The 24,849-nt window shown below is 64.8% G+C and overlaps 4 protein-coding genes across 11 annotated transcripts; 3 read left to right on the forward strand and 1 right to left on the reverse strand.

Annotated features, from left to right (window-relative positions):
• Positions 1 to 174: 174 nt before the first annotated feature.
• Positions 175 to 15,123, reverse strand: EZH1 (enhancer of zeste 1 polycomb repressive complex 2 subunit). 3 transcript variants are annotated; one of them, XM_074849911.1, is made up of 21 exons: positions 14,846 to 14,915; positions 14,107 to 14,227; positions 13,463 to 13,591; positions 13,050 to 13,169; positions 11,889 to 12,009; positions 11,102 to 11,275; positions 10,108 to 10,210; positions 9,701 to 9,864; positions 8,773 to 8,864; positions 7,848 to 8,028; positions 6,822 to 7,018; positions 6,335 to 6,426; positions 5,758 to 5,798; positions 5,239 to 5,364; positions 4,073 to 4,251; positions 3,497 to 3,592; positions 3,045 to 3,126; positions 2,812 to 2,892; positions 2,334 to 2,418; positions 2,114 to 2,215; positions 175 to 2,027 (listed from the first exon to the last, which is right to left on the reverse strand). In XM_074849911.1, the coding sequence occupies exons 1-20, from the start codon at positions 14,854 to 14,856 to the stop codon at positions 2,155 to 2,157; spliced, it is 2,256 nt and encodes a 751-aa protein (XP_074706012.1). In that variant the 5' UTR covers positions 14,857 to 14,915; the 3' UTR covers positions 175 to 2,027; positions 2,114 to 2,154. The 3 variants fall into 3 exon arrangements, with proteins under 3 accessions (XP_074706012.1, XP_074706013.1, XP_074706011.1); XM_074849912.1 differs by lacking the exon at positions 14,846 to 14,915 and adding an exon at positions 15,105 to 15,123 and having other exon boundaries at positions 175 to 2,215; XM_074849910.1 differs by having other exon boundaries at positions 175 to 2,215.
• A 419-nt stretch (positions 15,124 to 15,542) lies between these two features.
• Positions 15,543 to 18,017, forward strand: LOC141934348 (uncharacterized). 4 transcript variants are annotated; one of them, XM_074849720.1, is made up of 5 exons: positions 15,543 to 16,185; positions 16,359 to 16,385; positions 16,684 to 16,846; positions 16,954 to 17,047; positions 17,166 to 17,712. In XM_074849720.1, the coding sequence occupies exons 1-5, from the start codon at positions 15,876 to 15,878 to the stop codon at positions 17,643 to 17,645; spliced, it is 1,074 nt and encodes a 357-aa protein (XP_074705821.1). In that variant the 5' UTR covers positions 15,543 to 15,875; the 3' UTR covers positions 17,646 to 17,712. The 4 variants fall into 4 exon arrangements, with proteins under 4 accessions (XP_074705821.1, XP_074705818.1, XP_074705820.1 ...); XM_074849717.1 differs by having other exon boundaries at positions 16,684 to 17,047; positions 17,166 to 18,017; XM_074849719.1 differs by lacking the exon at positions 16,954 to 17,047 and having other exon boundaries at positions 17,048 to 17,712.
• RAMP2 (receptor activity modifying protein 2) lies at positions 17,912 to 21,246 on the forward strand. 3 transcript variants are annotated; one of them, XM_074849724.1, is made up of 5 exons: positions 17,912 to 18,011; positions 18,786 to 18,857; positions 19,810 to 19,920; positions 20,296 to 20,398; positions 20,856 to 21,246. In XM_074849724.1, the coding sequence occupies exons 2-5, from the start codon at positions 18,797 to 18,799 to the stop codon at positions 21,109 to 21,111; spliced, it is 531 nt and encodes a 176-aa protein (XP_074705825.1). In that variant the 5' UTR covers positions 17,912 to 18,011; positions 18,786 to 18,796; the 3' UTR covers positions 21,112 to 21,246. The 3 variants fall into 3 exon arrangements, with proteins under 3 accessions (XP_074705825.1, XP_074705823.1, XP_074705822.1); XM_074849722.1 differs by lacking the exon at positions 17,912 to 18,011 and adding an exon at positions 18,472 to 18,563; XM_074849721.1 differs by lacking the exon at positions 17,912 to 18,011 and adding an exon at positions 18,496 to 18,563 and having other exon boundaries at positions 18,707 to 18,857.
• Positions 21,247 to 21,546: 300 nt separating this feature from the next.
• Positions 21,547 to 24,388, forward strand: VPS25 (vacuolar protein sorting 25 homolog). Its single transcript, XM_074849533.1, has 6 exons — positions 21,547 to 21,640; positions 21,833 to 21,978; positions 22,061 to 22,114; positions 22,476 to 22,564; positions 23,087 to 23,162; positions 23,690 to 24,388. The coding sequence occupies exons 1-6, from the start codon at positions 21,594 to 21,596 to the stop codon at positions 23,800 to 23,802; spliced, it is 525 nt and encodes a 174-aa protein (XP_074705634.1). The 5' UTR covers positions 21,547 to 21,593; the 3' UTR covers positions 23,803 to 24,388.
• The last annotated feature ends 461 nt before the right edge of the window (positions 24,389 to 24,849 follow it).

Here is a 24,849-nt window from a genome sequence, read left to right on the forward strand (position 1 = left end):
CCCTGGCACACATGAGCAGGTCCTGCTCTCCCCACCACGCACCCGAGCCGTGGCCGACGGGGGCAGGCGGTGGGAGGGGGCAGCCGGGCTGAGCCCCCAGCAGGCAGAGGACGGGCAGGGAACGGGCCGCTGCCAGCTGCTCCCTCGGGTAACAGAGGCCAGCAAGCCGCCGGAGGATGTTCGCTACCACTTTATTATGACAAAGGCTACAAGCCACGTTATTTTTAAAGTGCATTATTATTCACCGTCAACAAACCACAGACACAAGCCTGGCGTAGTGCAGATACGGCCAAAGTGGCAGAGGCTGAGCTGAGAGCGGGGCCGGGGGGGGCCGGGCGGACGGCGGGGAGCGGGGCTCAGGCAGGTGCCAGGGTACAAGCGCTGCTCCAGACAGACCCAAACCCCCCCCGCGCCTCGGGAGGGCATCGCGGCAGCAGGAAGGACGGACGGACGGAGGGCCTTGCCCCCGTGGCGGAAGGCTGGGAAGGGCATCGTGCAGGGCCGTGCCGGGGAGGGCTCAGCTCCCGGGGCAGACCCAGCACCTCTCTGCATTTCTGGCCCCCGGGGGCCAGGACGGGGCTGTGCCTTGGGAGCCCCACAGTGCCCCGAAGGAGCAGGGCAAGGGCCCCAGCACTGCTCCCCGCTGCGCGGTGCCCCCGGACAAACAGCCCCCCAGAGGGGTGAGGGGCTCTGGGCCCCTCGGTGCCATGTCAGGGCTCAGCCGGGCTCCTTGCTCAGTGCTGGACCGCGGCCCAGCACCCTCCAGCACCCAGCGTGATGCCAGTGGCTCCCAGGGGACAGCCCCATCCTTCAGGTCACCCCAGGCCCCGCTCAGGGAAGAGCCCGCGTCCAGACCACCCTGTCCCAGCCCTGGAGCTGATGAGGGATGATGTCCCCCCACCCCCAGAGCAGTACACAGGGCCCAGCTGCCAGCTGAGGAGGATTAAAGTGCTTTTTTCTTTTTCTTTTTGCATGGGGTGCTAAGGCCAAACCTCACCCTGCCAGAGAACAACTCCCCTTCATCCCCAGGGCCAGGACCAGTGTCAGAAACCCCCAGGCAGGTTCCTGAGGAGCTGTCCCCGGGTCCCCCCAGGCAGGAGCAGGTTTGCTGTGCCCCATTCAAACCTCGGCACAGCAACATTCCGTGAGGCCTGTGCAAGGAAAGGCTCCAGGCCGAGGGGACCCGCTCTGCTGAGCCTCCCCCAGCGCCTGCGCCGCCCCAGAGGGACTGTCCTGGCAGAGGGGGGTGAAGGAACCAGCTCCGGTAGTGCCTGGCCAGGAAGCGCCTGCCCAGAGTGGGAGTAGCCGAGACCCATCCCCTGCTCCGGGCGCAGCCGCAGCCGGTGGGCAGGAGCCCCCCTGCAGCCCCAGAGCTGCCCGGGGGAAGTGTCCCCACGCAGAGCCACTGGGGACGGGCAGGGGCCAACCAGCCCCCCCCAGCCAGGAGAAATGGCCGCAGGCTGGGAGCGCTCCTGGGTCGCTGCTGCCTCCGGCCTCCTCCTGTGCCTGCAGCAGCACCCCGTGACAGTCTCTAAGCAGCTCGGTGTCATCCCCACCCAAAGTGACTTTTTGCATAGTGCTGCTCTCCCCAGCCCCAGGCGCGGGCAGGCTCTGTCCCCCAGCCAGCTGGGGCAGAAGGGAAACGGCCTCAGCGACAGCGGCCACGGGCCCAGGCACCGCTGCGGCCACAGCTCTATGGCTTCCAACCCAGTCACTGTCCTCGTCAAGGGACAAAACAGGCAGCACGAGGTAGCACCCGAGACCGGACCTCAGGGGCCGGGGCCGGAGGGGAGGACCAGCCCCTCTGTGCCCGGGTCTCGGTGCAGGCGGTACCTCACTCGCTCTTGTTCTCCCAGCAGTCAGCAGAAAATGGAAAGAGACCGAGAACCGGCGGCTGTCCCTCCTCCTGCTCCACAGCTGCCTTGGTCCGCGGGCTCCCTCCAGCCCAGGAGGCCACCCATGGGGCCAGGCTCGAGCCTGCCCCAGCCCGGGGCTCACACTCCTGCCCCGAGCCTCCCTCTGGGCATCTGGGTGGAAAGCAGCACTGGTGACACACACGGCGACGGGGACAGCAGCAGTCATGTCAGCGTGAAGCAAACATGGCATCGCTTACAAGGTGCGGCAGCGAGGTGTGCCGGAGGCCGCCCGCAGCGCCTAGATGATGTCTGTCTCCCTCTCTATGCCGACGTACTTGAGGGCGTCTGCCTGGCTGTACCTACGGGACACGAAGGCCGCGGCTGCTGTAACGACCTCCCGTGCTCCCCACAAACGTGCACGCAGAAAGCGGGGCCAACCCTGCACCCCAGTCCCCAGCCGGCCACTGCCCAGGGCACCTGTAATCGAAGAAGAGCTCCTCCCCGGCCTGGATGGCTCTCTTGGCAAAGATCCCTATCCGGTGGTCTCCGTTCACCATCACAACTGCAACCAGAGGGATGACATCAGACGCACAGCTCCAGCTCAGGCCAGGAGGTCTCGCAGGACACTTGCCCCGCTGGCCACTGCTGGCCCCCAGGGCCGTGGTACCCCAGCTCCTGGCCAGCAGGAACCGGGCGCTCCCCGGGGCCCCGCAGCTGCCCTCCAGCAGTGATCTCCTTGGCCAGGGCCACCGCAGAGCTCAGCGGGGCCCTCGCTGGCAGCAACGAGATTTGCTGCCAAGGGAAGGAGACTTCGCCCCCCCCCCCCCCTCCGAAGTCCTCCTGCTCCCACCCGCTCGGGGTGACTTGGGACCCTGGAGAATCTGCTGCAACCCCGGAGCTGAGCAGGACCCCAGAGAGCCATCCCCTGAGGTCTGACCGGGCAGGGATATCTCACCTTTGGCATAGCAGTTGGGGTTCACTGAGTGATTGGCAAAGCGGATTTTATTTCCTTTGCGGGTGGCATCAACAACAAAATCTAAGAAAAGAAAGAAAAGAAAACCAAAACTGTAGTGTAGAGACAGGCCTGCCGCTCAGGTGAGAGATGGGCTGAGACTGCCCGCCCGGCCACCAGCCCCCTGCCAGGAAGCCCAAGTCTCCTCCACCCCTCGAAGCCCCCTGGCGAGTTACCGTTGTTGAGGTTGAAGAGGAAGCTGGACATGTACTTGTCATAGACCTTCCCTCGCCGGTCAGCCTCATCCTGTGAAATAAGCTGCAGAAGGGGAATGCCTTGAGGGCACAGCCAGGATCGCAGTGAGGAGCTGCACTCACCCACCTCCTGGAACACCCCCCTGCCGGCCCACCCCAGGGGCAGGAGCTTGCCGGGGCACCCACGAGGGAGCAGGGACAAGAGCTGGGCTGCCCAGGAGCAGCACGTACGCAACATGCTCGTCCACAGTGGAGGGCCTGGAGGTGCTGAGGTGGGTCCCAAAACCGTACGAGATTCAATCTCTAAACCTGGCCAGAGCGAGCCCGTGGCCAAGCTGGGGAAGGGACGCTGACAGCGGCCGAAGGAAGCGCCTCCGCTGAGGCAGCCCCCGAGCACGCAGCACAGCTGCCCCAGCGCGGGCAGCAGCACTGACCTCTCCACAGTACTCAGAGATGAACTCGTTCTTCTGCACAGATTCCTTGATGAAAGTCCCCCAGCCGGCGACATCCGACGGTGCCAGCAGCAAATGCTGGGGCCGAGGCAAAAAGGAATCGGTTATGGTCGGCAGGCCACCGCCTCCCGGCCCTCAGATCAGTGTGTCAGGCCGAGCTCTCCACGCCCCGGCACAGCCCGGGGTCAGGGCAGCCCCGGGACAGCCGCGTGCGCTGGCTGCCGCGCCCCAAGCCCCAGCGCCGGGGAGCACAGGGCAGCCTGTGTCCACCCAGCGTCCCCCGGCTCACGGTGACGCGGGTCCCTACAGACTGACGTGCCATGGCACCATCAGGCGGGAGCTGCACGTCACCTGACACCCACTAATTTGCATCTTTCTCTGAATTTTTGTCTTTTTTATGTGCAATCCTTGCCCTGACCAGCAGAATTCAGACTAAACGTCTGTCTGGAGCCGCCTTTTACACCCCCTTGCTCGCACCCTTCCCCAGGTAACACCCGTCTCCCTCGCCAGGCAGCAGAGCTCTGCCCGAGGCAGCCAGAGCCCTGCTGCCCTCGATACCTTTTTGAGACCTCGCTGGATGCTGCAGTTCTTGCAGGAGACCACCTTGCAGTCCCAGTGCTCCGAGGCCCCGCAGGTCAGGCAGAGGTCGGGGTCGCACTCCCGCACGGCCAGGTAGCAGGGGCACTGCTTGGTGTTGCACTGGGTTTTACAGCGGCAGCCCGGGAAGCGGTTCTGACCTGCAGCGACACAGCCCAGGGTTTGTGCCGTGAGGTTTTTCAGAGAGCAGGGGGGCCACGAGCGTCCTGCCCCACCCAAGCTCCTCATGAGCCAGGTCTCACCTGGCTGGCACAGGACTAAGCCTGTCCGTGACCAAGGGCCACCCCGCCAACGTAAGGAAGGTGCCTTTGTGCTGATAAAGAGCTCTGCACCCCCCCTGCTCTGGGCAGCAGAGACAGGCACCCCCAGCCCGCCTCCCGCCCCCCCGAGTCACCAGGACAGCGCTCACGAAGAACACGAGAGACACAGTGAACGTGAGGCAGCTGCGACACAGGAGCTGGTGGTGAGTCACTGAGACACCCCGTGGGCTCAGGAGCTTCGAGCACCGCTCACAGCTGGCAGAGCACGGGCCGGGCACAGGGGCCCTCCCCTCTGCATGGCTGGAGATGCCAATCTGCCTCTTGGGACTAATTAAGTGCAGTTTGAAAATAAACCACTTGGATAGTATAAACACCACAGATCAGTACAGAGAATCGTGGAGCCCAACTCGGCTCCCAGTCACCCCATAGCCCTTCCAGCCCCAAGTTGTGTCATAACCCTTCACACACCCACCCTCAGAATCCCCACTGATGCGGGCGAGTGCGGTCACGCCCCCTGCAGAGCTGGGAACGGGAGCCCAGGGAGGAAAAACAGCCCTGGCAGAGCCGTGACCCAACTCCCACCTAACCGCTGGGCACACGCGCTGCTCTCAGGGAACCAGCACCGCCCGCGGGCTGTGGAGGCCGGACAGACATGCGGACGAGCTTCTCGAACAAGAGCACCTACTGCAGCTGCTGAGAGTCACGGGGCAGCATGGAACAGTTTCCCTTTGGACCTGGGCAGATGCTAGTCAGACTGCTGCAGGTGGACAGAGCAGCGAGTGCAGGAACAAAGCAGCAAGCCCCAGCTCCGCACCCTCCCCCCGGCCTGTGTCAGGAGCTGCCCGAGAGTCCCAGGGTTCTCCTTACAGTCAGGGTTGCACTGGCAGAACTTCTCACAGAAATTCTGAGTCATGATGCAGGGGCAGGAGCTGTCACAGGGATGCTCGGGGTGGTCACAGGGCTGGTAGTTGTACACCTGGGTAGGTGAATTATCTAGAACAAGAGGAGAAACGCCCGGATTAGAAGCTGCACATTGCAGAAGCCTCTGAAAGCAGCAGGCCCAGGGCTCTGGAGCAGGAAGGTGCAAGGTCCCCGTTGGCCTGCGGAGGACAGGGAGCCCAGCAGCACCCGCAGACGCTCGCCCGCGATCGCCCACGCACGGCACACATCCCCCTGCCCGAACAGCCCAACCGCCAGCGGGGCCGCACACCGAACCCCCACCTCCCCTCTGCCCGCCGCACGTATGGCCCCAGAGCGAGCACCGGCACGACGGCCAGTGCCAGGGCAGGGCTGCAGAGGGGCCGTGGCCGTCCCGCTGCCGAGACCTCGGCCCCGCGGGCGAGCGGCCTCGCAGCCCTGGCGCGGGGCAGCCGCAGCAAACGCTACCTTTCTTCAGCTGGATCTTCCTGCAGTGCGCAGCCCACAGCCTGGAAGGGAACGGAGGGGGTCTGAGGGGATGCGCCAGCCCCCGCCGGGAAGAGCCGGGCACGGCCGCGCGGGAGGGAGACGCGTGATTCCAGCGAAGCAGCCTCATGCGTTAACAACCCCCGGCCGGCCGTAAGGCAGGGAAAGATGCGAGCGATGCAGCCACAGCACGAGTTACTTAAGGCAAATGCTGGAGCCAGAGCAATACTGGGCGCACTGGGATCAGCACACAAAAAGGTTACAAGGCAGGGAGCCGAGGCTGAGGTTGCTGTTGGGACGGTGGTACCGGCCCCCCCGCAGCAGCCAGCCCCGTGCCGGCCCCTCCCGGAGCCCGGGGCCACGGAGCCGTGGAGCCTCCCAGCCAGGGCAGCAGCGCCGGGGAGACGGGCCAGGGGCCAGCGCCCGGCCAGCAGCCCCAGGCCACAGCAGGATGTGCCTGCAGATGGGAGCCAGATGGGGATTACCAGGAATGCGTTGGCACAAAAAGCAGCGGATCTGGTTGCATTTTAAGAACAAAACAAGCTTGTCCAACACTTGCCTGTGCTTCCTTTTCTTCTTCTGCGATGGATTCATTAATTCGTTTGTTGGCAGTTTTGTTATAAGCGATTCTTTCACTGCAAACTGGAAGACCTACCAAAGAAGAGAAGCAAAAAGAAGAACAAAGTTCAGTGTTCTCAAGTTGTTCTTATCTAAAGCATAAACAGAGAGAGAGCAAGCGAGCACGCCCAGGGGTGCTCCCAGTCCTGGCCAGCCCGCGGGCAGCTCTGCCCCCCGTTCCACTGCCCACCGGGAAACATGAGCGCCCGGCCGCAGGCACGGCACCGACACCGGGCATGCGCGGGGCTCGTCCTGCAACCAGCAGCACTACTGCAAAATAACAACATCCAACTCCACAAAGTGTTGATGCAACACATTCCTCGAGACGATTTGTGGCAGCGAAGGAAAAACAACAGGCAAGCAGCGGCCAGGGCCTCCCTGCCGCTGCCGGGCCAGGCGCTGCGATGCCGGCCCTCCCCGGCACCCACCTGCTTGCACGTCTTCGTTCCCAGCAGCCGGGCGATGGAGCAGAAGTTGTTGAAGTAGGTCCCATGGAAGACGCGGAACAGCGACTCCTCGGCTCCCGTCCACTCGACGGGCTCCTGCGGCGTCTCCACCGCAAACAGCTGGGAGGAGGCCGGGCTCAGCTTCTGCTTGGTGGGGGTCTGGCAGCGGGAGTTCGCCTCTGGCGGGGAAGGCAGACGTTCGGCCAAAGACAACACGGGACGACGCTCCCTCGCCATCACAGCTCCCGAGGGCAGCGCTCCCCCAGCCTCTGCACCCCGCGGCAGCCCTGCACCGCGGTCCCTGCCGCAAGCTCCTGGCTCTACGGGCAGCCCGGCCCCCCGGCAGCACCAGAGCCACCGTGCCAGCCTCCCCTTCCAGGCCTGGCCCAGGACAGGGCCCCTGGCCACGGCAGCAGCACCAGAGCCCTGAGGACAAGGAAGCCGCTCTCTCCTCTCCCACCCAAGATGGCACCCAGACATATGGGAGCCCTTTTCCTCCCGGGAGCTCATTCTGCCCCAGCCACCACCACCTCCCTGGCGTGGCCGGCGCAGCTCGGTGCTCGTCTGCGGCACCGAGGAGCCACTCAGCCCGGCAGGCCCACGGACCAGCCCCCGCCCCGACAGCTCCCCATCCACTGCCTGGTGCCACAGCAGGGACGAGTGTGAGCCCGGCACTGCCAGGGACACTCCCCTCACACACAGCCAGGAGAGGGGCTCAGAGCCAAGGGCTCTTGGCTTTGCAGGTCCCAGCAAAGCTCTTGCTTTGCCTGGCAACATTCCCCCTTCCTGGGAGAGCACAGCAGATCCCACCGCAGCAAGGGCAGGGCCTGCTGTCCCTCGTGCTCATTGAAGCCCAGCTGGAAACGTGGGCTGGCTGCTCCCTCCAAACCCCGCGGCCCTGTGCGGGATGCAGGCACACGCCAGGGAGAGCCCCGGCTGCGAGGGGCCGCCTGGCCTGGCTGCTCACAGCGCCCTGGGGAGCGGGGTGTCTCTGGGCTGGCATCATACCCGAGGAGCTAGAGGCCCACTCGTTGCCCGTGTCCCGGTCGCTGTCGCCCTCCCTGGTCTCGGTGACGGCAGAAGCCGGGGTGTTTGAGCAGGAAGCACCCACCACGTGGTGCCTCCGGCGGCGCCGGCCCGAGCACTTGGACCTGGGGTTGTGCAGCGCAGCAAACTCCTTGGCTCCTTCCTGCAACCAGAGCAGAAGACAAGGCGGGTGGCAGATGACCAGGGAACACAGAAAGGCTTTTCCGCAGGCCCTGGGACAAGCCCTGCCCTGCCACCACCAAGAGAAGGCGGGAGACTCGCCATGCGTGGCCCATTCGGCGATCGCCGAGGCCCTGCCAGCTGCCCGCGCTGCACCTTCCTGCTTTGCTTCCTTCAGCATCGCTGCCCGGTCGGAAGAAGCTTCCCGGCCCTGGCCCCCCAGGCTGCTCCCCGGCCTCCTCCCCCGGCAGTGAAGTCCTGGCCTCTCCCCCTGCTCCAGCCCCGCAGCTCCCCGGGACACCCCGTATCTCGGGACCAGCTCCGACACCACCAGCAAACCCCCCTCTGAGCAGCCAGCCCTTCTGATCTGCAGCTCTCACCCCGGTAACAGCCAGGCTGCATTTCCAAAAGATCACTGTAAAATAGTTCAAGCCTTCCTAGATTCCTTCCCCAGCATCATTTTTAACCTGGGCTTCATTTTTCAAATGCTGCACTGAGTCCAGAGAAATCATTTGTCACAATTCCCCATCCGCTAGCTATGAAATCAGTCCTTGTTAGAGGTTTGCTAAAATATGCGTCTGGATGTACACTCCCCTGAACCCAAGGAGGACTAGAACTAATTCTGAAAAATCATCAAAGTTGTGAAAAGGACCCCCAGAGTTCTGCAGAGCAGGGCTGCCCAGGCCACTTCTCTTGTGGTTTCAAAAGCAGCAACGCAGAAACGTACCAGCCAGAGGAAACAGTCTGCTCCACAAGGGTCTGGCTCGATCTTGGTCTCTCTATTCTTTCGTTTGTACACATTAGGAGTAGCATGAAAAGCTGAAAAAATAATAGTTGTCTTTACTATTAGCATCCTCCAAAAGTCTCCCCGCACGCTGCAAGGGACGGGGCAGCAGGAGCTCAGCGAAGGGCAGGGAAGGGGGAGCCGGATGCCGTCAGCAAGTGGCCGAGCAGCTCTCGGCAGCGGGGGACGGGGCACAGGACCCCCCCGCCAGCCCCGCTCCAACCCACGGCGGGGACCCGCAGCACAGGGGGAACACCTGGGAAGGAGAGGCCATAGGAAAAAGATCTGCTTTCAGACTGAAACAAAAAGACCACATGATCTTAATATTATATCTTTTAATAAATAATTCACTGGAAGGAGTCCTGTGACTTTCCAAAGAAGCCCTCGGACCTGGGAAACAGCAGGTCCAACAGCTAAAACCAGCATCCAAACGGCTTTGGCAGCACAAACCGCAGGAACATGACTAAGATGAAGCTGTAAGTTCCAGTGAGGCAACACAACACAGGGGCATGTCCAGACTTTGGAAGTGAGACATTCATGCCTTTCCCTGATGAGCTTCTGCAAAGCAAGAGTAAAGTCTAGTCGCGGCAGTATTTCTGGCACCAACTGCCAGGAGGCTCGAACGCGGCGTGCTGAACAATGGTGAGAGAGAGGGGACGGCCCCACAGGTCGGTTTACCATCCGTTTGAGGAAACGAGTGGAGCTTCTGGGCACCTGTCAGCTCCTAAGGCTCCACCGCAAGCTCCGGGGAGGCACCACCCTCTACAGACTGCGGCACAGACACTAAGCAAGGCGCACAGAGGTACGAAGCACCGAGGAAAAATGAGGAGAAAAGGGCTCTAGGGAAGCGTCCGGCCGAGACTGCACTTACGATGCAGGAAACAGTCGTATTTGAAGCAGCGGCGGCAGAAGAGGGTGTGGAAGGAGTGCAGGGACTGTTCCCGCTGGACCGACTTGGCGCACGGCCCGTCGATGTTGGGGGTGCACTGCGGCGGCAGCACGTTGGGGTCCGACACTTCCGTCAGCTCCCGGTACCTGCTCGACAAACAGAAACGCCCAGGGAAGCGCACGCTTTCCTCATTCCGGACATTTCACACGACTACGTGACTACGCGGGCCAGCAGGACTCCGGCCCAGATACCCTGAGGCTAAACCAAAGTTTCCAGCGCTCAGGAACCGCCCTGCCCCCCGTGCCTGCAGCCCCCTGAGCTCTTCTCTGAAATACAGACTCAGATTGCTGCCAGGAAAGTAACAGACAACGTAAGTAGAGATCTTCTACCTCTCTTTCATATCATCTGGGAAGCCGTATTCAGGAAACATAGAAGAAATAGCAGTGAATATCATGTCATTTGGGAACCGCTTCTTTGAACACTTCTTGTTACCTGAGAAAAGGAAGAGACAATTCCTCGGTTAAGCTGGATGCGAACGTGTCTTTCCCTCACAGAGGGCGACTCCAGCCGGTGCTCAGGACTGTATTTGAAGAGACAGAAATGTAATCCCATATAAAATGGATAAACCTTTTGTCCTGCAACTAGGCTAAGGCATCTCCAGATGCAGCACTCTGCCACGTTCAGAGCGATGGAAGTACTGATGGTATCTGAAGCACTATTACTGTTTATTTTTCCCAAGACAGGATTTGCAGACAATGCTTTTCTACATCCACGAAAGGTCCTGGTATTTGCGCTACCCGTAGCACCATAAGCCAAAGACAAAGACAAAACCACCAGTCAGCATTCCAAAGGTCACGCAGGACACATGAAAGTCCCATAAATCAGAGATTCCTCTACGCAAGAAGAGCTCCAGGTGGCACAGGAGAGGGAAGAGGAACACGAATACATGGAAAATGGGCCTGGAAGGGATTTGGAAAGCTCCAGCTCCCCGGCCTACAGCGGGACCAGATCTTCCTACGGACGTACGGGCAGGTGCTTGCCAGACCAGCACCTCAAAACCTCCGAAAGCAGAGATCCTGCAGCCTCGGACAACGCCCCACTGCTCCGCTAATCTTACCATGAAATGTTTTTCCAGATGACTCATCTAAATTCCTCCTCACCACACTTTAAGCTGGTGCCTTCTTACCCTGCCCACAGGGGACAGCGAGAACGACCAACCTCCCTTCTGCTTTCGCCTACAGTACCAGCACTTGCCCAGCTGGCCACTGCCCTTAGCGACACATTCACAGCCCAGTGCGAAGGCAGGAGAGCAGCGGCCACTGCTCAGGCAGGGCGGGATGGAAACGCGACCACGATAACCCCAATTTCTGTGGCCAAACCCACCTTCCACTGCAATTCGCTTTCTTTTCCTTGTGACTGGCAGCTCCTCCTTCCCATCTTCCTGCTTAACCTCAGAATCATTGTGTCCTTCCTCCTCCTCGTCCGAGTACTGATTCAGGGCATTCACTAGCTCCAGGAACACAGCATCGCTGATGAGGACTGACCCTGAAATCATTTCTGAAACACAGAAGTGTCAGCCAGTCTGTGGGAGTGCCATCACCCTTCACGCTGCTCACGGTGGTAAATCACAAGCCAGCCACACGACATCGTTCGCAACCAGAACCCTTCTCTCAATTTTGCAGGGATTTTAATGCTAGAGAGTCACAGAGTTTTGTACCACTTTTAGCCATCTGAGGCCAGGCCAGAGAGTTTTCCACTGCCTTCCTCCCTCCAGCCAGCATTTTATGATGGGGTAGGCAGCACTGTAGGGAAACACACTGGCTTTTCATTTCTGAAATGATCGATTAAAGTCTTGGCTAAGGTCACAAGCGAAACGAAGTTGCTGAGCTCTTCCTAACCTCTGGCACATTTTTCAGCATCCCAGAGCACGCCTGTGAACCCCTGTGCGCAAGAGCATCGGCTCCAGAGCACCCCAGGCCTAGAACGGAGTGGGACATCACCAGGCAGGGCTGTGTCCTTGTGAACTACAACAGCAGGCATGGTCCTGGTTTTCTGCTCTAACAGCTCCCACAGGAAAGCTGGTTACTGCTGCCACCTTTTGACTTCTTAACTGCTTTGATATGTTATTTGCAAGAGACTGAATGGACAGTGCTGACTGCTCCCAGGTTACCTTCTTCTCCATGGACCTTCCCGTCATAGTTATTAATAAGTTCTTCAATGAAAGTTTCATCTTCTTCCTTCACCTCGTCTCCCATGTAAGGGATATTGCACAGAACAGTTTCATCCTCCACCTGAAAAGAGATCCGACACAATTCCGAAGACCGGCGCTTGCTGATCCCCCGCCCAGCTGCGTCCGAGGCTGCTCCTCCCCGCTCAGACCCGCAGACAGCACAGGGCAAAGGTTCAGCCCCCCCCTGCAGCTTCAGGTGTCTCATCACCGACGTTTCGCTGTTCCCACGCCAGCAGCGCAACCCCTGAAAGCGCAATTTGCTTTAAAAAAGAAGAGCAGTGCCTCCAAGGCTTATAGAAACTCAGAAACACACACACTGCCAAGAATAAACAGCAAAAAAACGCCAGAGAGATCGTGTTCAAGGCAGAGTAGAACTGGAGCAGTGAAAGGCAAAGGGGTAACTCGCTCCCAGAGGAACAGCCAGAGCGGAGCGTTCTCACGTCAACCACGGCAGCAGGGCCACCGGGCAGCAGGGCCACCGGGCCCGCGCTGCCGTGGCACCACCAACAGACTCGGCGCTACCAGTGTCACACTACACCCATCTGCTACCGGAGCTTCAGAGGGCCCTGCAAGAACACCCCCCACCCACCCCGGCAAAGAGCCAGGCTGGCTGCAGACCACCTGTTTGTTTAACAAATAATCTGAACTACGCCACACCAAAATCTGCATTTAAATCACTCCCCTCACTGCCACCAGAGGAACCCTCGGTAGCAGCCTTACGACGAGACCAGCAGAGTGATCCGGTCACAAAGGAAAGGACCTGCCTAAGAAATAAAACGCTTCATCTAGAAGGGAAGAAAAATCTTAAAAGAAAAACAAAACAACCCCAAAAATATATTCAGTCCTTGAATCCTGTGAAATAACAGTGACTCTATCAAGGAGTCAGGCATAAAGGAGAGATTAGCTGGGTAAGACAGCGTGGATACAGTGATGCTTTGTGGGATTCGACAAAACAAGCACCTAAACCAACACTTTCTGTCACCTCTGGAGCAGACATCGCTTGAAACAAGTGGCCTGAAGGCAGCATAATCACTCCACAACCACGTAACAATTACACACTAACCCCTCCGAGACCTTGCCCCCCAGAGCCTTCCTACGTACCATGAAATTCTGCTGAAGAGGGGACCAGGAGTACATGATGGGCACCAGTGCCACCGTGTTCAGGGTCCTCATGTACAGCGTCTGGCTCGGGAATCCCGGGAAAATGCTCTCGACAGTGCACTGGAACCGACAGGGCAAAGGGAAAGGTGAGGAAACCGCAGCCACAGCCGGAGGGAAACCCCACCTCGGGACAAACACAGTGAAGCCCCACGTCCACTCTTTGGGACTCCTTCACAGGAAAAGCCTTTGGTGGGGTTTTTTGCCCATTTCTGCGCCCCATAAGAGCGCGAGGCGCAGCCTGACACCGACGTAGGACAGCACACACAAAAACCGATCCCGTATCCTTACGGCTCCCTGCAAAGCCCTGGCTCTAGTCCAGACTTGCTGCCGCTGGGCCCTTTGCCTCCCCACACCTGTTTGAGGAACGGGTGCCCGCTGACTGGCTTCATCAGCTGCACCGGCTGGACTCGAAGCTTCTTCCAGTCCTCGTTCAGAATTTGGGTCTTTTCATGAACCTTTGCAAAGTTGGCCACAAACAGAGCCTGAAATGAGAGAACGCAGCCCTCAAAATTTAAGAAATCGAGTTGAGAACACCAAAACCCCTCCTGAGATTTTGTTTCAAGTATCAAAACGTATGCAAGGCAGAGCACTTCAAATCGATCATACTCATTAGAAGGAATTCTAATTAAACTCAGCATTGGTACAGGGCTGCGCTGAGACTCTACCCAAGAGCCGGCAGCTTTTGGTAACTCCTGACCACACCGACCTCCTGCCTGCCAAGGAGAGCAGCCCCAGAGCAAGTCACGAACCCCCCGGCACCGGGGGTTCGAGCAGGGAGGTGCTTTAATGAGAGCTGGCAACGAGTCCTCCTGCGGCGGCTGCGAGCCCTCGGCCTCCAGCAGGGCAGCGCCGGGCGCGGGGCTGGGGGCTGACGGCGGCCGGGAGGAGCAGCCCCTCTGTCCCCTCACCCGGTGCAGCCGCTCGGCCCCTCAGCGCCCGTCCAGCGCCTCGGGCCGAGGTGAAGCGGGCAGGAGCCCCCCGAGCCTGGGCCATTTACCTTCGCTCCCATGTTCGCCTGAAACCTCTTCAGCTGCCGCAGGCGCATGTATTCAGACTTGACTTTCCTTTTCCAGTATATGATACACTTCGATGTCGGAGGAGTGGCGATTTCCATTTTTCTGTAGAAGTACAGAAAGAATAAATATCACCTAACGGAGAGCTTAGGCCCCCACACCAGCGCTGTTACAAAGCAAATCCCCGCGGCACCTTTCCCCGGGAGGGACCGACCGCGCAGAGCCGCCCCAGCCCCGCCGAGGGACCGGCAGAGCCGCAGAGCCGCAGCGCCGGGGGGGTCCGGTCGCGCCGCCCCCCCGCGGGCAGAACCTTCCCGCCTGCCCCGGGGCAGCCCCCGCTGCTCCCCGAGAGGCCCCGGGGGGTCGCCGGGCTCCCCGCCCTCCCCCGGGCACACGCTCGCCGGCCCCCGGCCGGGCTCGGCCCCCCGCGCCGGGCGTTGCTCCCCCCGCCCGGCCTCGGACCGCGACGACACCGGGGGCTCCCAACGGCCCCCCCCGCCGCCGCCGCTGCTCCGCCGGGCCCAGCGCCCGCCCGCGGGGAGCCCGGCCGAGCCGGTGACACGCACCGGGGCGGGCCAAGGCCGGCGGGCGCCGCTGGAGCGGGGGAGCGGGTCCGGGTCCCGCCGCCCCGCGCGGCCGCAGCCCCCGCCAGGCCCCCGCCGGTTCCCCGGCCCCTCCCCGGACCCCGCCGCCCCCCGGCCCCCCCGGGCCCCCCGCACTCACTCCTCGGCCATCGCGCCGGGGGGAGGCCGCGCTCCCCTGCGCCTGCGCCGCGCCCGGCCCCGCCCCGGGACAGACCCGCCCCCGCCCCGGACCCCGCCCCGGGCTGCGGCCCCGCCCCCGCCGCCGGTCCCGGCCCCGGCCCCGGTGTCTCCGGGAGGGGCGGACACTGCGGGCGGCGGGGCCCGGACCGGTAGGGCCCGGGCGGAGTCCCGCGGGGCCCGTTTCAGCCCACAGACACCCCCCCCCCACACACACACACACTGGCTGCGGGGAACGGGCCTCGCCCCGCGGCTCCGAGCTCGGTGCCCGCCCGGTTCCGTCTCCCCGCGGGCTCTCCCCGACCCGACCCTGCTGCGGGCCCGGCCCAGTCCCGCGGGAAGCGCTTGGCGGGGCAGCGCCCGCCCCCCCCGGCTCTGCCCTCTCCGGGCCCGGGGCAGCCTGGGCCGGCCGGGCCGCGCTCCCCGACGGGGCGGCGGAGCGGGCAGGGACGGGCCCGGTGCCCCCGGGGACGCGGGTGCCGCCCCGCTGCGGGACGGTGGCGGGGCCGGGCGCCGCGGCCGGGCGGGCCCCGCGTTTCCTGAGCGGCGCCAGGAAGCGGCTGTTGGCGGCGGCTCTTCCTGCCCCGGGGCCGCGGGGAGCGGGGGGGGAGCGGGGGGCGGGCGGGACCGGCTCGTCCCGCGGCCCCGCATCCCGCCCGCATCCCATGCCCTTGCAGCTTCGCTGAGTCAGGCGGGGCGGGGGCCCGGCGTCCCCCCGACCTTCCCGGGCATTGGCCGGGAGCAGCCGGGCCGGGCCGGGCACCGGGATAAATCCCCGGGCGCAGCCCCGCCCGGGTGCGGTGGTCCCGGCGGCGGGAGGATGCTCCCCGGGGTGCGGCTGCTCCTCTGCTGCCTGCTCCTTCCTCTGCTCCAGCGGGGTAAGGGCAGCCCGGGCCCGCGGCTGCCGGCAGCCGGGGGGTCCCCACAGGGTCCCCGGCCCGCTTCTCCCCTCCGTCCCCACGCATCCCGCTCCCCCGGCCTCCCCGCGGGGGATGCTCCGGGCAGGGTTTGCCCCACGCTTCCCTGCCCGCGGGGCCGGTGTTTGCCCAGGAGCTGCTCTGCCCCCGCTGCCAGGGCAGAGCCAGGAGCCTCTTGCTCCCCTGCCCGCCCCTCGGCCGGTCCCCTCTGCTGTGCTGGGCTCGGCCTGGGAGGAGGAGGGGGCTCCGGTGTGCTGGGACCACCCCGGCAGGTGCCCCAAAGCCGGCTGGGCACTGGGGTGTCCCTGGCTGTGCAACCCTGGCACCCCGTGTCTCCCTGCTGCAGGGCGTGGGGACGCTGACTACGGGGACCTGCGGGATGAAGGTAGGACGCTGGTGCCATCGTCCCAGCACGGCTCTGGCCCCGGCGGCCGCAGCATCGCCACGGCTGCAGGCTCTGCTGCTGGCGAGGGCCGCGTCCACACCCCTGGGGGATGGGGCCCAGCCCTCGCGTGGTCCCGCGGGTCCCAACGCTGACGGCACCTCCTGTCCATCCAGGTCACTACCTGTACCTGGACGAGGATGGTAAGTAGAGCCGTCCTGCTGCAGTCCTGGCTGTCCTCCCCGTCCTCCCTGTCCACCCACAGACCTGGGTGGGCCCTGCGCGGTCTGTGCTGGGGCTCACAAGAGCCCAGGTCCCGGCTTGGCTGAGCCCACGGGGCCCCCGCGGCCACAGGCAGCCCCAGCGTGGGACCCCCAGGGCTGCGCGTTGAACCCCCCCATGACAAATGGGGCACCTGGCCCACACTGGGCAGAGCTAGGAGTGTTCCCCAGGGACGACCCCAAACACACACCCCCCCCCCGAAACGGGGCGGCATCCCAGGGTCTGGCTGGGGCTCTGCAGGACCGCTGGAGGTGCTGGCGGGGCCGGCCCGCTGCCAGGACACCTACCCGGACTGGATCTCCCTGTACTGCTGGGCCCCCTTCCACGCCACCCTCATGGCCACCCCTGAGGGCAGCCGCTGCTGCTGGGACCAGATCAGCAGGTGGGTCCATGTCGGCCCCGCGGTGCCGGACGCACACTGGGAGCAGGGCCGCCGCGGTGGACGTGTGCCCGTGGCGTCAGGCCGGCCTCACGCTGCCCCCTCCGCAGCGCCTACAGCGAGCTCTCCGGCTGCACCCAGCTGCTGGCCCAGCTGCTCTCCTGCCCCTGGCCCAGCGCCGGCCTCGATGCCTTCTTCCTGCAGGTCCACGCTGAATACTTCACCAACTGCACGGGGGCTGGGCCCCCCGGGCTGGGCAGGCCGCCCCCCACGGTGGCCGTGGCTGCGGCCGTGGGGCTCAGTTGCCTCGTACCCCTTGCAGCCGCCCTCACGCTCAGCAGAGCCCGGAGAGGGGCTCAAACCCCAGCAGGCAGCTGCCCAGCCCCTGGCTGCCCCTGCGCCTGCGAGGGGCTGGCAACAGCCCCCTTCCCTCCCAGCCCTGGGAATTGAGGAGTGGGATGAGGGTGAGGGGGACAGGGCAGAGTGGGGAGGGGGATCTGGGCATCCCTGGGGAGGAAGCAGGACCCGTGGCACGGGGGGGAGGCTGGGCCTGGGGGTCCAGGTACCTGCGTCTGCCCTGGGGGTGGGGGGGCACCGGGAGAAGGGTCCTGGGCAGCGGAGTCCTGACCCTGCACGGGCCGAGCCCCTTCCTTGGCACCCCAGGGGGCTGGCTGGGAGCACCAGGGATGCCGGGCTGGGGGAGGGGAGCCCCGGCCTTGGCTGGCGGCCACCATCAGGTCCCTGCCCGTCCCCGCCGGATGCCCCGGAGGGGGCGGCTGGCCTGGCCCCGGGGCCACGCTGAGATCATTGGGTGTCTCCCTGGCAGAGGCTCCCGCCACCCGGCCAGAGGCTCCAGCGGCTCCAACAAAGAGCAGGACCAGGGGGGCTCCAACCTGTGGCCCCCAGCGTGCCAGGGCCTGACGGCTTCCAGACTGCACCCGCGAAAGGTCCCGCGGTGCCCTGGGGGGGCAGCAGCTGCGGCCCGGGAAGGGCCAGCCGGCTCTGCCAGGACGTTTGCTGGGGAGCGCGAAGCCTGGCGAGCTCATCCTTCGGCAGCAGGGAGGGTCCCTCCGAGCTGCGCTTCATCAAGCTCCGACTCACGCTCTGCGCGGCCCGGGCGGGCTGTTAAAGGGGAAGCTCTGGGCTCACGCTCTGCCCCAGGCCAGAGGTGAAATGAGCTCACCTGGCCTCAGCCAGAGGCCGGGGTCGTCCTTGGCGCTGCTCTGCGGGGGGTGGCGGGTCCCGCGGGAGGGAGAAGCGAGGGGCTCCGGCAGAGCCGGGCTGGGCAGCGCGGGAGGAAGGCGTCGGGGCTGAGGGCTGGCAAAGTCCGTCAAGTCTCTGCCCTCTCCCCACCTCTCTGCCTGCATCGGCCTCACACCCACGGTGGTGCCACCGCCCTTCCCTCCCTTCCGTCCCCAGCTGCAGGCAGGGCCGGGCTGCCCTGGCGATGCCGGCTGTGGGGCAGGTGCCCGGCTGAGCCAGAAGCCGCAGTGTCGGGGCCGTGGGTCCCCCTCCCGCGCCCGGGCGGCAGCGCCTGTTCAGGGACATTACGCTTCCCTGTCCACTCCCCCCGGCTGCCGGGCTGCCTGCCCTCCACGCAGGAGACGAGGGATTTCACAACCCAGCCCAGACAGGATTAAAGAGAAATACACAAGTAAACAAATAGCGGCCTCGTAAAACTGGACGTGCTGCGTGGGGAGCGGAGCCTCTGGGCCAGCGGGTGAGGCGCGGGCTGCCCGGGCGCTGGGGCGCGGGAGCGATGCCCGCGGGGGCCGGCACCGTGCTGCACGGCAGCGGGGTCCCGCCGGGAAAGCCGCTGTAAAGCAGCGCTGAGCAATCTCATTTTTCACACGTCTCCTGTAGTCAAACTGCCCCTGTCAGAGGAAAGGAGTTGCTTCCTGTTATTTCCATTTAAATACTTGTCCCGGTCGTTGGCCGGCAGGCTTTTGCAGGATGGCACCGCGCGCACAGTCGGGCTCCGGCCAGCTTTCCCGAGGGCTCCTGCTGCTCTGGGGTAAGTGTGCGGGGGCTGGCCCTGGGGCCGCGGCTGCCGGCGGCGGGAGCTCTGCGCCTCGCACCACCCCGCACGCAGCCGCCCTCCCGCGCGTGGGGCCTGCGGCCGGGGTCTCGGCTCAGCCCGGCCCACCGCCGCCCTGGCACGGGGCCAGCCTGGCAGGGCCGAGGGCAGCCGTGGCCGGCGGTGGGCGGGCAGCGGGCACGGCGGGGCAGCCCCCACCACGCTTTCCCTCACCTTTTTGCAAATGCCCCACGAGAGCGGCTGCGGAGCTCTGCGAAGCCCCGGGTGGGACGGGAGCCACGGCACCACACGTGCCTGGGCAGAGAGGGGCTGGACGGGGTGGTCGGGGCAGAGGCCGGGACGGGGTGGGCTGCCCTTGCCGCAGCCGCTGTGCCAGCCCAGCAGTGCCCCGCGGCCAGTGCCCGGCCGTGCTGGAGCTCCCCACGAGCGGCCCAGGCAGGTCCCGCTGGGGCGGTTCAACACGCAACCAGCACTGCGGGCGCTCAGCCGAGGGCGGAAGATGGACGGGGCGGTTTCCTCGGGCCGTGGGGCTGCGGCGGGCCAGGCGGGCTGTGCCCCCCACCCATGGTGAGCCGTGGCGGGTGTGGGGCAGATGGCGGGCGGAGGGGCTCTCCGGCAGTGCCGCGCCGAGGCCAGCACTTCCTCTTCCTGCCCCTGCCTCGTCCAGCTGCAGTGCAGCCACCCGGGGTGACGGGGCAGCCCCCGTGCCGGCCCCCCATGGGCAGGGGGCACGGCTTGCCCCCGTGCTGTGGCCCACAGCCCCCAGACAGCCCCTCCGAGCCCTTGGGCAGCTGCCTGCAGCCTGGCCGGCCCCCTCCCCACAGCCCCCCCATTATGGGGGGCTGGATGCTCCAGCCTGTGCCGGGGTCCCGTGCGTGGAGCCCTGCCCGTGCCCGTCCCCCGCTGACCCTGTCCCCTCCCTCCGCAGCGCTCCTGGGGACCGGGCTCTGCCACGTGGGCACCGAGGCGGAGGGCTTCGGCCAGGACGCCAGGACGCGCCCACCCATCGCCATGTTCAACCAGCTGGCCCAGCTCTTGGGTGAGTGCTGGGGCTCGGTGAGGGCCGGGCAGCGCCGCGGGGCCGACAGTGCCCTGGCTGGGGCCGGCTCTGCCCCGGGGGGTCACCCCTCCTTTCCCCTGGCCACACGCTTTCTGTCCATCCCCGAAACAGCTGGGCTGTGCCGTGGAGCCCTCCCCGGCGTTGGCTAAAGCCCCCTGGCAGCAGCCTGCCCTCCCGCCACAGTCCCGGGCATCACCCCAGGGCTGCTGCGGGGTCTGGCCCCCCACTGTGCCCGTGTCTTCCCCGCCAGCCTGGGCACGGGTCCAGGTGCCGGGTGTCCCCAGCCAGCAGCCGCGGGCAGGGACGGGCTCTGGCAGGGGTGTGTTGCCTGCGCTCAGCACCTTTCCCCTGCAGAGGAGAGGTACACCAACATCACACAGTACTGCTGGGAGATGTTCGTCGACCTGATGAGGAACGTGACGGCGTCAGAGCTGTGCGAGTGGAAAGTCATCAGCAGGTCCGGGCCGGCTGCAGCCCCCTCCTGGGCAGTGCTGTGGGGTGTGGGGGGCTCTGACTGCCTCCAGGGACGTCCCTGGCTGGGGAGGCCGCACATGGGGACCCTTGGGTGGGGGCATCGCCCGTGGCCCCTCTGTCCCCAGGGCTGCACGAGTGGAGCAGCTCCTGAGACAGCAGAAAGGGTTTGATCGGGGCAGAGCCCCCGGGCTGTGCCGACTGGCCACCAGCTCCTGGCCCGAGGGGCCCAGGGCCACCTTCCCCTCCGGCAGCTCCTGCCTGCGCAGGGCCGGCTGGTGCAGCAGTGGGGCGCAGGGCGAGCCCTGGGTGGTCCGGGGGATGCTGCTGGGCCAGGGGGGGCTTGGGGCCGCCCGGGGGGGTCCGTGCCTCTGGCATCCCGCAGCCACCCTGTGCCCCACCGTGTCCCCGTCCCCTCCCAGCTCCCCGCGGTCTCCCCCCAGGCCCTACAGCATGCTGCAGGCCTGCCTGGAGGACGGGGCCGACCACCTGCACTACGGGTACCCCAACGCGCTGGCCGAGCGGTTCATCTTCCAGAGCCACCACCGCTACTTCCACAACTGCACCCGGGAGCACCAGGTCTACCTGGATCCGCCCGAGGACGTGCTGCTGGCCATGATCATCGCCCCCATCTGCCTCATCCCCTTCCTGGTCACCCTGGTCATCTGGCGCAGCAAGGACGGCAAAGCCCAGCCCTAGCGCCGCTGCCGGGCACCCCCGGGCGCCCCCGCCGCCCCCTGCCGCCCCCCGCCCGCGGCGGGCAGCCAGCGGGCAGCGGCAGCCATGCGGGTCCCGCACCCGGGCGCTGCCCCACGCACCCCCCCCGGCTGCGGGGCCACCGGCCGCTCGCGCAGCCCCGGGGGGGGCTCCCGGCGTTACCGGCACACGCTGCTGGGGCAGCCGGTTCCCGCTGCGCCGCCGCCGGCGCCCCCCCTCGCTCCCCTGCCGGCGCCGTCGCCGGGGATTAAACGCTTCTTCCCCCACCCGTGTCGCTGGTTCTTCCGCCGCTCGGGCCCGGCGGGTGATCGCGGCCCTCGGCGGGCACCGGGCACCGACCGGGCGGGGCGGGGCCTCGTGGGGGCGGGCCGGGGGGCGGGGTCCCGGCGGGGCGGGTCCCGGCGGGGCGGGGGGCGGGTCCCGGCGCGGGCCGGAAGGCGGCGGCGGCGGTTCCGGTGGCGGCGATGAGCTTCGCGTGGCCCTGGCAGTACAGCTTCCCCCCCTTCTTCACGTGAGCGGCCGGCACCGGCACCGGCACCGGGACCGGGACCGGGGGAGCGGGGAGGGGCCGCGGGGAGCGGGGCGGGGCGGGGCGGGGGGGGCGGCGGGACCGGGGGAGCGGGGCCCGGGGCGAGGCCGGGCCGGGTGTGCCGGGTCCCGCCCGGTGCCGGTGCCGGTGCCGGTGCTGAGCGGAGCCCCGCAGGCTGCAGCCCAACGGCGAGACGCGGCAGAAGCAGCTCTCGGCCTGGTGCGCGCTGGCGCTCGCCTACAGCCAGCGGCACCGGCTGCCGGCCATGACGGTGCGGGAGGCCCAGGACAGCCCCCTCTTCGCCAACCGCCGCCTGCAGCGTATCCTTTGGGCGCCGGTGCCCCCCCCCCCCCCCCCCCCCGCCTCCGCCGGTCGGTGAGCGCCTCCTTAACCCCCGCCCAGGGAAGCTCCCGCTGGAGTCCATCCAGGTGGTGCTGGAGGAGCTCCGCAAGAACGGTGGGTGCCGCTTGTCCGTCCGTCCGTCCGTCCGTCCGTCCCGCCCGCGGCCGGTGCCCGCCCCGCAGCTAGACGGGGGAGCGGGGAGGGCGGGAGCCGCTGGGCAGTGTCGGTCTCGCCGCCGGGAGCCCGTGGGACCCTGCCCCGGGAGCGAACTGTCTGCGGGAGGGCTCGGGGGCTCCGAGGGGGTTCACGGAGCGGGGGGGTGTTGAGGAGGTTGTGAGCGGTCCCGGGGAGGGGCGGGGCAGGTCCCCGGAGCTACCGGTGGGCGTCACGTCCAGCGCGTGTCGCGACGTCTGCGGGCTCGGCCGTTACTGTGGGCTCGTGCTCTGCTTAAATACCTTTTCCCTGTTGATTTTAGGGAACCTGGAGTGGTTGGATAAGAACAAAACCAGTTTTCTGATCATGTGGAGGAGACCCGAAGAATGGGGAAAGCTCATCTATCAGTGGGTGAGAACACAGAGGCTGTCTCGTCCCACGGACTGGGCTCTCTGTCCCCAGAGGACGGGTGGCATTGGCTGCCGTTTGTGAACAACACCACTGTAATATTTTTCTTTTGCTTCCTCACTGCTTTTACCTTTCTTCTTCCATTCCTCTCTGTCAGAGAGAAGCGTAGGGGTGTTAACAGCCCTTCACTTGCTGTGAGATGCGGGTTGAGCAGCGGATGCAGTCACCGCTCCCGCTGGCTGCCCCGTAGTGAGGACGGAGCAGCGCTGCTGCGGTGCCTTCGTGGGGCACGAGTCCTTATTGCGAAACACGTGGGCAGGAAGAGCAGAGGGCGGGGAAGGAACCCTCTTGGCTTCCTCAGGTGTCATTTCTTGACTCTCCAGGGCCCTGGAGCGTTTCCAGGATATTTTTGCTCATCGAGCGCTGTCCATGTTCCATTTCGCTTGCACTGAGATGTACGAGAGGTCGTGCCGAGGGTGTTAAATGATGGGGGTGAGATTTGCTTTACTGCTTTTATGTTTCCAGGTGTCCAAGAATGGCTTAACCAACTCCGTGTTCACGCTGTATGAATTAGCCAGTGGAGATGATACAGAGAACGAAGGTAACGGCACGGGTCACGTTCCGAAGCAGGTTTTCAGAGCACACTTTGATTTGAGCCCGTAAACAGCTGATTGTCAGATTGTAGTTTTGTAGATCAAATATTTTAACGTTGCTCATGCGAGCTCACGCTGATCGCTGCTGGCAAATGCCGCTCTGAAGGTTTTTTACCACTTTGCGTGAGCATCTCCCTCGGTTATCACCGTTTGCATTTTAAGCCCTCCCCAGGGCCCAGCTCGGCCTGGTGCGAGGTGCGGGGGGGTTGGTTCATTCCCGGCTCCTTTGAGGCTGCGGTGACTCGTTGCCCTCTGGTGACCTCCAGGCTTTGCTCCTGGCACAGCAGCGCTCTCGGGAGTCTGTCGGTGCAGCCGTGGCTCTGGATTTGCTGCAGTGTTGTGATGCTGGAGTGTGCAGGGTGCTCCTCGGAGCCCTCTGCTTCACCGCTGCCAGTCCCTGGGCTTTGTAAGCCTCTTTGTTTCCTGATGTGTTTTTTTCTTCCCCCGTTTGATGGGGGTCTCTGTCCTTCCCTAGAGTTCCACGGCCTAGATGAGACTATGCTGCTCCGTGCCCTGCAAGCCTTGCAGCAAGAGCACAAGGCTGAAATCATCACGCTGGACGATGGCCGAGGCGTCAAGTTCTTCTGATGGAGCCCCCTCCCCTCCGCTCTTCCCTGGCTGCCGGAGCGGTTCTCGCTCTGGAGGTTCGCTCTCCGGGCCTGGTTTCAATCCGTGACTACAAGCAGCTGCATCCTGGGGATTTCTTGGGGCAAGGAGAATCTGTGAAGCTTTCCAAAGACGTGACTACTTAGAAATATTCAGAGATCCTCTGTCTGTCTTTTCTCCCCGTGATTGTGTTTGAGAGGCCAAAGCTGCTCTGGGCAGTTCTGAGAGGAACCACCCAGAAGTGAAATAACGGGGCTGCTGCTGTGGCTGCTCCCCGTTCCCACGAAGGCCGCGGAGCAGAGCGGTCCCTTCGCCTGGCTGGTCGTGCCTGGCCTCGAAGGGCCCCTCCTTGCCCGCGGCCACCCGTGCGCCGGGGCGCTGCGGTCCCTGCGCGGCCGCGCGGGGTAGAGCAACCACAAGGAACTGGCTGTCGCTGCCGTGCCGTGGTGTGGAAGATCTCCATGGCAGGGTGGTATGTGCTTGCTGCAAAGCAGGCGGTGCCACGGGGCCGGGGTGGGTGCCAAGGAACTAATTTGAAGTAATTAAAATGACAGGTATTTGTAGAGCGGCCTGGGTGTTTTCGTCTGTCTCTGTTTTTCCATTAGAAACAAACCAGAGCAGCGTACCAGGGTCCTGCCCTTTGGCCGCGTTTCCTTGCTGCACCGTGAACACAGCAGTGTGCTGGGGAGAGCGTGGCCCTGCCAAGCCCCCCGCCTGTGGAGGAGCGGGCTGCACCAGGGTGTTTTTCCCCACACCAGAGCTGCGGACCCCGCGGGCCCTTGCTGCCTGTCTTCAGGGCAGCGTTTACTGTCATTTTCCACGTGCGATCCACCGAGAGCTGATGGGCTCCTTGCAGGGGTGTTGCTCTGTGCAGCAGCCGCTGGTAGAGGGTATGACAGGTTTAAATTCTTGGTGCTGATAACAAAGTACTCTGCTTGTCAGAAGCCACGGCCCAGGGACAGTCTTTGACCCAGTAAGTCCTTAACCGGTGTCGGGGAGCTGGACGCTGTGCCGGGAGGGTCACGCTCG

The sequence above is a fragment of the Strix aluco genome, chromosome 24, assembly GCF_031877795.1.
Source record: "Strix aluco isolate bStrAlu1 chromosome 24, bStrAlu1.hap1, whole genome shotgun sequence".
Lineage (NCBI taxonomy): Eukaryota > Metazoa > Chordata > Aves > Strigiformes > Strigidae > Strix > Strix aluco.